Source organism: Sarcophilus harrisii, chromosome 1 (genome assembly GCF_902635505.1).
Source record: "Sarcophilus harrisii chromosome 1, mSarHar1.11, whole genome shotgun sequence".
Classification (NCBI taxonomy): domain Eukaryota; kingdom Metazoa; phylum Chordata; class Mammalia; order Dasyuromorphia; family Dasyuridae; genus Sarcophilus; species Sarcophilus harrisii.
Window position 1 is genome coordinate 684,901,818 of NC_045426.1, and position 13,358 is coordinate 684,915,175.

The 13,358-nt window shown below is 49.6% G+C and overlaps 1 protein-coding gene across 3 annotated transcripts in view; it reads left to right on the forward strand.

The window, feature by feature from the left end:
• Positions 1–1,186: 1,186 nt before the first annotated feature.
• Positions 1,187–13,358, forward strand: part of RILPL1 (Rab interacting lysosomal protein like 1) — a 43,555-nt gene continuing 31,383 nt past the window's right edge. Inside the window, exons 1-2 of one of the 3 annotated variants that reach the window (XM_031948451.1) lie at positions 1,187–2,202; positions 7,043–7,193. In XM_031948451.1, coding sequence (XP_031804311.1) covers positions 1,900–2,202; positions 7,043–7,193 — 454 coding nt within the window. In that variant the 5' untranslated portion in view covers positions 1,187–1,899. The remainder of the gene's footprint in view (positions 2,203–7,042; positions 7,194–13,358) is intronic. The other 2 variants (XM_031948450.1, XM_031948449.1) reach the window with 2 other exon arrangements.

Genomic DNA, 13,358 nt, shown 5'->3' on the forward strand with positions numbered 1-13,358 from the left:
GCTGGGCCTGGAGTCAGAAAAAACAGTTCAAATTTAGCCCCAGACCCTGGCTGTGTGACCCATGTGCCTAATGTTTTCAACATTCATCTTTGTAAGCCTCTGTGTTCTAGCTGTGTAACAAATATCTCTTCTGAGCCTCATAACAACCCTGGAAGGGAGATACCTTAGGTACTTAACTTGCTTGCCTCAGTTTCTCCATCTGCAAAATGGAGATAACAACAGCACCTCCTTCCCAGGGTTGTTGCCTCTCACCTGGGGTACTTGTAAAGTCCCGGTGTCGAAATGAAGCGGGTGCCTGAGCTGAACTGAAGGAGCTGGAGATCCTCAGTGAGAAGGGAGATCAGCCTCCTCAGCTGAGATATTTGGAAAGCCACTGACACATGGGAAGAGCCATCTAACCCCTAGCTGTAATGACGAGCCTGAGGGGCCGAATCTGAACCCGGGCCCCGACTCCAAAGCCTGGCTCAGAGCCCTGATCCAGCGCCGATCCCGTTGCCGTGAGAGCGGCTGTGTCCTTCCCACAGGTACCCACGTCTCTAGGAGGGCAGAGATTCCTTTTAGATCCTCCCCACCCAGTCACAGCCCGGACTCTGCCGCTGAATGGACTTGATCCCTAGAGAAGGAGACTCCGTCCGGGGTTGATGTCAGAATCCCAGAGCGAGCGTCCCTCCCCCGCCTGTCCCAGGGGCTGACTTCGGAGGAGCCCAGGTCCCTCGAGGTCCGGTGAGCTCATCTCGGAGTCGGCGCCAGAGAGCCGCCCGGTAAGAACTAGTTTGGAGGCGGGAGGAAGCTGTGGGATAGAGCATCTGGAGGAAGCCGGGATGTGTAAGGGGACGGGGGTGTGGATTTCAGACACTTTCTCCATTTAAAGGGCCCGGTGAAATCATGCTTCTTTTTGGGGCTCCGGTTTGTTTGGTGGGGAGGAGGTGGGGAAGAGAGGTCCGGAACGAGTGGGTGGGGGATCCAGCTCCTTTAGCCTTCTTTCTAGTGGGGACGGTGAGAAAGCCTCTCTCCGCCCCCAGAGGGGTAGGGCTGGGCCGGGCTAAACTAAGACTGCCGGCCCTGGCACCGCCTCCCACGCCCTCTCGAGGGGCAGCATCCATCCCCCCAGCACCCCGCCCCCCCCCGGCCGCGCCCCCCCCCCCCCCCCCCCCCCCCCCCCATCCAGGCGTCCCCCCCGCCCCCCCCCCGCCCCCCCCCCCCCAAAGTTCCCGGGAGCAGCTGCAGCCCCTCCCCTCGGGAAAGGGGTGTGGGCCGAGGGCCGGCCCCGAGCGACCCTCGCGCAGAAGTGTTTCCGAGGGCAGCCCTGACCGCGGCTCGGCTATCCCGTCCACTCCGGCCCGCACGCATTCCCAACTTGGGAGCCTCTGCAGGCCTGCGCACGCAGCACCCCTCCCTCCTCCGGCTCCCCCTCCTCCTCCTCTTCCCAGCTTTGTGACAGCCTCGGGTGCTCGGAACCGCGGAGCAGGGAGAGACAGGGAGAGACCCGGAGAAGGAGGGAGGAGGGGAAAGGGAGACAGCCAGGGAGAGGAAAGAAGGAGAGGAGAGGGAAGGAGCGCCTTGGAAAGGGCTTGCCTCTGCCGCAACCCCAGCCATCCTCCTCCTCCTCCTCCTCCTCCTCCTCCTCCTCTTCCTCCTCCTCCTCCTCCTGCCGCCGCTGCCGCTGCCGGGCCTGGCTCCGGCCTCGGATGCCCCGGTGAGCCGCCCGGAGGAGCCTACGGGCCGGAACCGGGGTCGGAGCGGACCTCGGGCAGCCGCGCTCCCCGCGGAGCGGCCGCAAGTTTGCAAGTTGGGCTAGTTTAGGGCGGGGGAGGGGGTGGGCAGCGCGCGCAGACCAGGAGGGGAGGGGGAGCCCCCGGCCCCGGCTCCTCTAGCCCCAGACCCCCCGACCCCGTGGCCATGGAGGACGGCGGGGGCCTCGAGGCGGCGTCCGTGCTGGAGAAGAACGTGGCCGAGCTGACCGTGATGGACGTGTACGACATCGCCTCGCTGGTGGGCCACGAGTTCGAGCGGGTCATCGACCAGCACGGCTGCGAGGCCATAGGGCAGCTGATGCCCAAGGTGGTGCGGGTGCTGGAGATCCTCGAGGTGCTGGTGAGCCGCCACCACGTCAGCCCCGAGCTGGACGAGCTGCGCCTGGAGCTCGACCGGCTCCGCCTCGAGAGGATGGACCGGATCGAGAAGGAGAGGAAGCATCAAAAGGTGCCCCGGGGGAGGGGAATCTAGGGGTGGGGGCGCCGGGGGCGGGGGCCCGGCGGGAGGGGCGGAGGCTGCGGGAGAGCAGTGCCGGGGGGAAATCGAGGCACGAAGTAGGAGAAGAAGAAAAACCAGGCTAGGAATGGGAAGCCCTGGGGGCCGGTCTCGCTGGCCCGGTGACCTTGGAGGTGCCTTCCCTCTCCGAAGTCCAGAAGTTGAGCCAGTTGGTCAATTGTAGGTGGAACGCTTAACAGTCCTGTGACCTTGGGCAAGAGCTTTCCCATTTCTCAGCCTCGGTTTACCCATTTCTGAAATAAGGAATTGGATTGGATAATCTGTACTTGATGGGGTGCTGGACTTGGAATCAAGAGCCGGGTTCAAATTGTAGTTAGTGTGATGGGTGTCCTCAGACAGGAGTCCTTTCTCCCTTCTGGACCTCAGTTTACCTGTCTGCCAAGTGAAATTGGGTTAGATGATCTTTTAAGACCCTGGCATGTGTCATTATTCCATGCTTGAAAAAATTTTTAAGAAGGTACAGAAGCCTGGAGAGAAAGAAAAGAGAGGGCTTGGAAAAAGAGGAATCGGCAGTTTGGAGGGTGATAGGGACCTAGAGAAGTCAGGAGAGTGAGAAGTTGGAAAGTGAGGAATGAGAAGAGGAGGAGGAGCCCAAGGAGGGAGTGGAAGGAAAAAAAAATTCCTCTTTTTCCCCTGGAGTTTATCACATGCAATTCAATGATAGAATTAAAACAAACAAACAAAAAAAACCCTTGGGGGATCCCTAGCCAGATAGGGTCCAGCAGTTCTACCAGGGCCGGACTCTGGGGCAAGGCCCTCTCATTCCTCTGTCTCCTTCCAGTCTCTCAGCACCGACCCAAACTTCCTGAGGGGTTCAGAACACTCACACCCCCAGGACCTTTCCCTGGTCCAACTGCTAGGTGGCCAGAGAGAGAATGATCCTGTGACTATAGGCTGATCCTTTGGCATAGTTGCCTTCTCTTTATGAAGTAGAGAGGGCCGAGAGGAAGGAGAGATTTATCTGTGGAAGCTTTACCACATCCCTTTGCTCACTGTGCCCCTCCCTCCAACCAGCGGCTTTTTGGATCTGAACTAGAGACAGACAGACCAGGGTAGTCCCCTCTCACAGACAGGAGAGTAGCCTGGGAGCACGGGAAGAAGGAAGTGGGGAGACATGTGGTTTCCTGCCATGGCTTGCGGCCAGTGATGCTTCAGATGGGCCTTTTAAGTCCCACTGTTTTCCTGGGGAGCAGGAGGGAATCTGAGCGAACGGCTTTTGGAGAAGAGCTCTGGGAACTTGGGTCACCACGCCTGCCTCTGAGTTGCTGTGTGACTTTGGAAAGGTGACTTGGCTGATCTGGATAGAAGGGTCATAGGCTCTTATGAAATCTGATGGGCTGTATTTCTTGTAGTATTTTTAAAAGCTGTTTTCATGGCAGAGCCGGTCATGTGTTTCTTTGCTGGCTCTTTCCTTGCTTGTTGTTGGGTTTTTCAGAGAGGTCTGGCTCTTCCTTTAGAACCCTCGGGCCCCTGTTCCTTGTGAAGTGTCTTAGTGGCTCTGCTCCAAGGCAAGCTCAGTCAGGCTTGTTATTCCCAGGAAGGAAACTGGATCGCAGAGAAAAGGCTGAGGTGACCAAGGTCACCCCTCAAGCGGAGAATCACTGAAAAGTTAGCCAGTGGAAACTGAGAAGACTTTGGGACAAGGATGTTTAAAGGACAGGGATGACCATCCTATGACATGACCGTCGCCCGCTGTTGGGGGCCGCTCCCTCCCTTGTCATGGCCCCATGAAGGCCCCGGACATTCAAGGAACTTCATCTCATGTGAATTCCACCTTTCTGTCCTCCTGCAGCAGAAACCCAGGGATCACCACCTACCTTTCAGATAGATAAACTCTGATTTCTCAGTGAGGTCTCCAGGGCCAATCACAGTCTTGCTAACATCAGCCTTTCTGGTTAGTCAGCAAGCATTTACTTGGTGCTTGCCATATGCCAGGCCATGTGCTAAGAACTGGGTACGCAGAAAGTTTTCACCATCTCCTCCCCTGTACCTTTATGCAAACTGTCCTCCAGAGTACCCCCTTCCTTCCAGATGCCTTAATTTCAAGAGTTTTCTGCCTCCTGAGGTTTTCCTTGATCTCTGTCTTAATTTTTGTCCCTAACCTCCACCGCCCGCCATCAGGCCATGCTATACTTAGCCATGAGCCACGAGCAGAATCTATTCTCCCCTGGTAGAAAGTAAGCTCCCTGACTGGGTCCTTTTCCCCCCTTTTTGTTTCTTTAGCATTGTGCTTAGTAACTATTTTTGAATGGAATTATATAACAGATTACTGAGACGTTGTTATTCAGTCATTTCAGCGGTCTCCTACTCACTGGGATCCCATTTGGAGTCTTCTTAGCCAAGATACTGGAGGGTTTTGCCATTTCCTTCTCTAGCTCATTTGACAGATGAGGAAACAGAGGCAGACATTGTTAAGTGACTTGCCCAGAGTCACGCAGCTAGAAAGGGGTCTGAGGCTGCATTTGAACTCCTGAAGATCAGTCTTCTGGACTCTAGGTTGGGCATCGTACCCACTGCACTGCCCAGCTGAGACAGGAAGAGACCCAAAGTTGCCCAACGAGGTGTGGCTGCTTAGTCACCGAGTTAGTGGTAGGTCTCTACCTGCCTCTTCCAGTTAGTCAGAAAAGGCTTCCCCAGGAGGATGAGGGTGGGGGATCCTAGACAGGGGTGGCAGAGGGCGTCAGCCTGGCCGGCCCGGGTGGGAACGCCAGCTCCCGCTTCTCTGTGGCCCCGGGCAGGTCGTTAACTTCTCTGACTCTCAGCTCCTTCTCTGTAAAATGAGAGAGGGCGACCGCATGACCTTCAAAGAGCCCTTCCACTGCTGAGCCTCGAGCCCTGGGCATCCTGACATTATCCCGTGGGCTATCTGTACCCCTGGAAGGGCCCCTCTCCTTTAGGGCCTTCCTTCTGTGCCTGAACCAGGGCCTTCCATGGGCATCACTTAGAACTCTCGCCAGAGGCCTTGCTTTTCCTTCTAATTCTTTCCCAGTTTCTCCCAGTGCTTCCTCTCTCTCTCTCCTCCTACCTCACTCTCCCTTCCCATCGAGACAGGTAGGGCTTCCTGGAGGAAGGAAGAAAGGGAGTTTAGGGCGTATAGGACAAATATAGAACAAGCATTGGGAGGTGGCAGAGGAAGGTTAAAAAGGAAGAAACAGGTAGTGAGGAGGTGGAAGGACAAAAGACTGAGGGAGAAAAGGGGGGAAGGGAAGGAGACAATCCCATCTTAACATCAACAAGTATTTTAAACCCTTAGAGTGTGCTATGCTCTGCGCTAAGCCCCAGGAGGCTCTGCCCTCAGGATGCTTACTGCCTAGTGGGGGAAACAACACCTTCAAGATACTAGAGAGAAGGGTTTGAAAGCTCAGTCAGCTTTGGGCTTCCCAGGTACCCATCTGTCTGATTAGTATAAACTCCCAGGTATCTTCCAGCCTGTTTCCTCCCTGGAGAGAGAGGTTGCCATGGCTCTTGGTTCAAGATTGAGTTGGGTAGACTTTTAATGGAGTGTGTAGCTCTCTCTTTCTCTCTCTCACCTTCCTTCTCTCTCTCTCTCTCTCTCTCTCTCTCTCTCTCTCTCTCTCTCTCTGTCTCTCTCTCCCTGTCTCTCTGTCTCTCTCTCCCTGTCTCTCTGTCTCTCTCTCTCTCCTCTCTCTGTTTCTCTCTTTTTCTTTCTGTCTATGCCTCTGTCCTTCTCTCTCTCTTTCTATTTTTGTCTCATTTCTGTCACTCTGACCTTTCTTTCCTTTTTCTCTTTTTCATTTCTCTCTTACTTCTCTTTCTTTTCTCTTTCTCTCACTTTTTTTCTTTCTCTCCTTTCTCACCCTATCCCTCTCCCTCTCCTTTCCCTGTGCATCATTTGATGGTTACAGCAACTCAATGAAGTAGATGATGTTAATATTCTTATTTTACAGATGAGGAAACTGAGGCAGGGAGCAGTTAAGTGACTTGTCCAAGGTCACACGCTAGGAAATCTCTGAGGTAGGGTTTGAACTTGGGCCTTCCTGACTCTGAGTTCAGTGCTCTGTTAAGGCCAACCTGGCACAACTGATGAGTATTCATTAAACAGTATCCCAGGACCTGCAACCACTGTTCCCTCTTTTTCCCCCTTCCTTTTTCCCTGTTCTTCCAAAAAATGTCTCCTAGAGAAGGAGAGGGGAGAGGATGCAAGGTGAGAGCTTCCCAAGGAGCTTCAGAATCGATACTAGCCCTCCTTCCTCCCAACATTGTCATGGGCCTGAAATCAGGCTCTTCCACTGAGACCTTACTTGGCAGCCACTAGTGGGCACCGTGGGGTTCTCCAGGACTCTTCCAGGTGCCATTTAGCTCTGACCAGGCTCATCCCCATGAAAAAGTTGCCAGTTTTGAAAAGGCTGCCAGTCTGGGCCCAGTAACAAACAGTGCTTCCCTTGGCAAAGGCCCATTGCCAGGTTGGTGCAGGTCCCTCGTTCTCCCCCAGTGACTGTTATCTTCTTGTCACTACCTAAGGGACATTGGACAAGTTAGTTATCTTTATGGGACTCAAGTTATTTACCTCTATTGGACTCAGTTTCCTCATCTGTAAAATGGAGGATTTGGACTTGGGAGTCCCTTCTAGCTCTGGCTCTTTGATGCTCTGAATGATTAGAGATGCCCCTGTCCTGCAGCTGGAAGGAGGGGAGCAAAGCCCAGTGCTGGTTGGGGGATGGGCCTGCCAGCTGCTTAGGGAGCCCTGGGGGTGTCTGTCGGGTGGTAGACCCGAGTATTTATCCCCTGCCCTCTTGGCGCTCACCTCTAGGAGCTGGAGCTCGTGGAGGACGTCTGGCGAGGGGAAGCCCAAGACCTTCTCACGCAGATCGCGCAGCTCCAGGAGGAAAACAAGCAGCTGATGACCAACCTTTCTCATAAAGATATTAGTTTCTCTGAGGAAGACTTCCAGAAGCAGGAAGGTAAGAGGGAGCAAGGGCACCGGGAGGCTGGAGGCTTCCTCCTCTGGGGGCATGTTGCTGACTTTCTGGATGGACTGTAAGCTCCTTGAGGGCTCGGATGGCTTCCTTAGTGTCTCAGTATCGCTGGCATCTCGGAAAGTCCTTGGCAAGCAGTAGGTGCTTATGAAATACTTGCTGAACTGAATCATTGAGAAGTAGAATAATAACACTAAATGTCATTTCTGTAGGATGTGAAGGAATATGGAGCGTTTTCCTCATGTTGTAGATTCAAATATTATTATTATCTCCATTCTACAGATGAGAAAACTGAGCCTTAAAGAAGAAGACCAATTAGCCCAAAGTCCCCTAACTCATAACTTCCCGAAATCGGTGGTTATTGTCGCTTGTCCTTTGTTCTTGCAGAGGACCCTGACGTGAGGGAGGGATGGGAGCAAGTGAATTGGATTTAAGCGTGGGAGGGTCCTCACTTTCTCCTCCAGAGCCGTCTGGCTCCAGATCTAGATCAGGACTGGAAAGGGCCCGGAGCTAGGAAGCAACAGCTTGTGGTATCCTGGATTTAGGGGCAGCTGGGTGGTCAGTGGCTGGAGTGCTGAGTTTGGTGTCAGGAGGGCCTGAGTTCAAATGTAGCCTCAGATACCTCCTAACTGTGTGACCCTGGGCAAGTCACTTGACCCTGTTTGCCTCCGTTTCCCCATCTGTCAAATAAACTGGAGAAGAAAATGGCAAATCACTCCATTGTCTTTATCAGGAAAACCCCAAATGGAATCACAAAGAGTCAGGCACGACTGAAATGGCTGAACAAAAACCTGGGCCAGATGGGGCAGTGAATAAAGACCCTGAGTTCAAATCTGACTTCAAAAATTTAATACTTACTAGCTGGGTGATCCAGGGCAAGTCATTTAATTGCCTCATAAAACAAACAAACAAACAAAAAACCAGACCAGATTTAGGACTAGATGGGAACTTAGAAAACATCTAGTCCAACCCCCCATTTCACAGATGACAAAACTGAGGTCCAGAAAGAGGAAATGATTTTGCTTTCAGTCCCACAGAAAATAGGTAGCAGAAATGGATTTGAGCCCGAATTTGAAGTCTGAAGCTCTTTTTGCTATGCCATTGGCTTTTTCTATTTCCTCATAGAGGGAATTCCCCTCATTCCAAAGTAACATTTCAGACCTTTTCTCCCCAATCTAAGCCAAATGACTTTTAACTCCTCAGGAGAGGCCAGGGAGACCTTGTTGAGACTTGTGGAAGAAGGAGTTTGATGGGGTGCACAGATAAGGAAACTGAGGCATGAGGGGCTCTCTTGGCTAAGGTCACACAGCCAGTTATGGGCTCCAGATCTAGGTCATTTACACATTACTGAAGATTGCTCTTCAGGGCAAGCGCTATGAGAATTTTGGAGCTGTTAGAATATTCCTTCTTTCCAGGCCAGGTTGGGGATAAGTAGGAGAGTCTCTTTGCTGTCCCCCTCCCTATTCCCCAAAGTCCTGTCATGGAAGACACTGCCAAGTGTTTTTGTTGAGCTTGAATGGGTTTGACCAATGGTTCTGTGATGATCCTCCAGCAAAAGGGAGCCCAATAACTTAAAAGAAACATAGGGGACAATCTGGGATCATGAAGGCTTCAAAGCAACTGAGAGCTTTATTGCTCACGATTAAAATGTCAGCAGGACCAAGAGACTCAGATGGTCAGGGGGAGAGCAGCTCCCACCTTGTTGTCTACCTTGGCACCCCCAGGAAAGGGAACGGGCGTGTCCTTGTGCCCAAGCTGCCAACTTAAACCGCCCGGCCAAGGAGGCCAGCTGGAGTGGCAGCCCAGCATGCTCTGTCCTGCGGGCATATGGGTCCTAGAGAAAACTGGACACAGCTGGGAGCCTTTCCATTCTCCAGAAGGTGTGAGGGCATCCAGGGGGTACTGCCGGGCTGGGCCAAAGCAGAAAATGGTTGGCTTCCATCACCAGGCCAAGTTGTGTGCCTGGTATTGCCTGAGCCTGCGGCAGTGCTGAATTCCCCTTTCCCCTGAGTACTGGCTGACTTTCCTCCAACACACACATATACACACTCTCCTCTGTCTCTCTCTCTCTGTCTCTCTCTCTTTCTCTCTCTCTCTCTCTCTCTCTCTCTCTCTCTCTCTCTCTCTCTGTCTTTCCCTCTCTGTCTCTTTCTCTCTGTCTCTCTTTCCCTTCCTTTTTCTCTGTCTCTCTCTCTGTGTCACACACACACACTCTCTCTCTCTCTCTCTCTCTCTCTCTCTCTCTCTCTCTCTCTCTGTCTCTGTCTCTCCCTTTCTCTCTCTCTCTTTTCTCTCTCTGTCTTTCCCTCTCCATCTCTTTCTCTATGTCTCTCTCTCTTTTCCTTCCTGTCTCTCTGCCTCTCTGTCTCTCTCTCTCTCTCTCTCTCTCACACACACACACACACACACACACACACACAGAGACACACACACACTGAGAACAGACCTGAATAGCTATTGAGTCATCAGTGTCCACTTGAGGACCTCAGATGAGGGCTGATTCACTGACTCCTGAGATAGCCCATTCCACTTTGGGGCAGCTCATGCTCACTAGGGAGGAAGATTTTCCTATTGTTGTTCAGTTTTTTCAGTCACGTCTAATGCTTTGTAATCCTATTTGGGTTTTCCTGGAAAAGACACTGGAGTAGTTTCCCATTTCCTTCTCCAGCTCATTTTACAAATGTGGAAACTGAGGTGAACAGGGTCACCCAGCTAGTACGTGTCTGAGGCTGGATTTGAACTTGGTGACTCCTGAATCCAAGCCCGGCAGCCCATCTGCTGTGATGGGCTTCCTCTTTGCAGTTGCTGCACATTGCATCAAGTCCATTGGATGATTAACTTGGCTGGAAGGAAGCCAAGGGTCCAAATCTCTCATTTAACAGATGAGGCAACTGAGGCTTGGCAGGTTGATGTAATTTGCCCAAGGTCACCCAGCTAGCTAGCAAGGGTCTGAAATGAAATTCAGCCAGAGCATCCGGACTCCAGACTCTGAGCTCTGTGCACAGCAGCACTCTGTGAGATCTTGTCAAGTCCAGATTTGATGCAAATTGATGGAAGTGAAATGAGCAGAACCAGGAGAACATCATACACAGAAACAGCAACATCAGACAGTGATCAACTACGATTGACTTGGCTCTTCTCAGCAGTTCAATGATCCAAGACAGTTCCAAAGGCCTCGTGATAGAAAATGACGTCCACATCCAGAGAGAGAACTATGGCATCTGAATGCAGATTGAAGCATTCTGTTATCACTTGGTTTTCAGGACTTTTCCCTTTTGTTCTGTTTCTTCTTTCACAACATGACTAAAGTGAAAATATAGTTGACATGATTGTACATGTAGAATATATATCAGATTGCTTATCATCTTGGGGAGGGGATAGGGAGAAAAATTTGGAACTCAAAATCTTATAAAAATGAATGTTGAAAATTCTCTTTACATGTAGTTGGAAAAAATAAAAGCAAAAAAACCCAATCAAGTCAAGTCGACAAGTATTTATTAAATACTTATTATATACCGGATACTGTGCCAAGTTCTGGGGTACAAGTGCAAAGAGAAAAAAAAAACAATCTCTCTCCTTAAGGAGCTTACATTCTAGCGAGAGAAAAAGACAGCTAAAAGGGAACTTAAAGGGGAGAAGGGAGAGGGAAGGTGCCCTGGCAGGGGCATGGTAGAGAACATTCAGAAAGTCAGGGTGGAGGCTGGAGAGGAATAAATTACATGGCAGGCCAAATGGAACCAGGTAATCAAAGGAACGGGCCCCAGGGTGAAGTAGACTTCCTGGGAGAGGAGGATTTTGTGACTTGGTTGAGAAGATGGAGTATCGGGAACAGGGTCCTGAAGGGAATAAAGATAAGGCCTAGAGGGAGAGGTGAGGGGCTGAGCCAGGCCACAGGGCCAAAGACTGGAAAAGGACTAAGAACTTCAGAACAATGATCTCCAGTATAAATATCTATAATTCTTTTCACATATGGCATGGCCTGCAGTCCCCTCACTATCCTGAGCATCCTCCTCTGGACGCTCTTCAGCTTATCCCTCTGTTCCTCTTTAAAGAGCATTTTAAATTGCATTTGCTTGAAGTCCTCAGGATCTTAAAGAAACCTTCAGATTATTTATTTTTTCCTTATATTATTTTTTAGAAGTACTGTCCTTCCCCACAAATCAAATCCATTACTATTTATTAGCTAGCAAGTATTTTTTTTTAAATATTTTGGTTTTTTCCAAATTATATGTAAAAACAATTTTAACACTCATTTTAAAAATATTGAGTTCCAAATTTTCTCCCTCCTTCCTACACCTCACCCCAACTTGAAACAGTAAGTAATTTGATATGTTATATATATATGTAATCATGTGATACATTTCCATATTAGTCATGTTGTAAAAAAAGAAACAGACCAAAAGGGAAAAAAGCACACACACAAAAAAAATCAGGAATCTATATTCAGACTCCATCAGTTCTTTCTCTGGAGGTGGGCAGCATTTTTCATCATTAGTTCTTTGGAATTGTCTCAGATCACCGAATTGCTGAGAAGAGTTAAGTCATTCGCCGTTGGTCTTTGCACAAAGAAACGTGAGATGTACAAATTTAGAGAATCCACAGCAGATGTTCACTTATGCTCGGCCTGTGGTAGAGCGTTCCGAACTCATATTGGTCTGATCCACTACAGTAGGACACATTGTAATTTGACTCTAACAATGTCATTTTGGTCCTCTTGGAGAACAAAGGACAACAACCATGCAAATACTTTGTATAATGTTCTCTCGGTTCTGCTCCTTCACTTTGCATCACTTCAAGTAAGTCTTTCCGGGTTTTTTTAAAATCTACCTGCTCATCCTTTCTAATATAGCACAATAGTATTCCATCACATTCATATACCACAACTTGTTCAGCCGTTCCCTAATTGATGAGCATCCTCTTAATTCACAATTCTTTGCCACCACAAAAAGAGCTGCTAGAAATATTTCTGTACAAAAAGGTCCTTTTTAAAAATCTCTTTGAGGAGGCCTGGAGAGACTTACATGAACTGATGCTAAGTCAGAGCAGAACCAGGAGATCGTTGAACACGGGAACAGCAATATTATACAACGATCAATTCTGATGGACCTGGCTCTCTTCAACATTGAGACAATTCAGGGCAGTTTCAATGATCTTTTGAGGAAGAGAGTCATCTGACCCATAGAGAGGATTGTGGGAGCTGAGTGTGGATCACAACATGGCACTTTCACTCTTTTTGTTGTTGTTGTTTGCTTGTATTTTATTTTCTTTTTGATCTGATTTTTCTTGTGCAGCAAGAGAATTGCATAAATATGTATGCATATATCAGAGTTAACATATATTTTTACCACATTTGACATCTGTTGGATTACTTGCCATCTAGGGGAGGGGATGAAGGGAAGGGGGGGGAAATTGGAACAAAAGGTTTTGCAAAGGTCGATGGTGAAAAATTATCCATGCATATTTTTAAAAGTAAAAAGCTTTCATTAAAAAGTCTCTTTGAGATACAGACCTAGTGGTAGTATTGTTGGATCAAAGGGTTGCCCTTTGGGCCTAATTCCAAATTGTTCTCCATCAAGAGTGGATCAGCTCACAACCACCAATAGTCAAGCAAACATTTATTAAGCACCACTATGTGCCAGGCAGCGGCCAGGTGGCACAGTAGATAGATTGGTCTGGTAGCAAAAAGACTCATCTTCCTGAGTTTAAATCTGGCCTCAGACACTTCCTAGCTGTGTGATCCTGGGCAAATCACTTACACCTACTTGCCTGTTTTCCTCCCCTGTAAAATGAGATGGGAAGGAAATAGTAAAGTCCCTCAGTATCTTTGCCATGAAAATCACAAATGAAGAACTTAGATTTGACTGAAAATGAATGAACAACAAATATTGTAGACACTGTGCTAAATTCTGAGGATACAAACCGAGAGTCCCTGCCCTCACAGGAGCTTACATTCTAATGAGGAAAGAAAACAACTAAAAGGGAGCTGAAAAGTTCTCAGCCTAGCTGTGAGGCGCTGTGAGGAGAAGGTCGTGATTGGGAATTTCGTTAGTAAACGGAACTATCAGATGAGGAAACCCTCTCTTCCAATGCAGGTTGGCACTCTTTGAAATTTATAACCATTTTTTTTTTTTGCCTGAGATAATGGTGGTC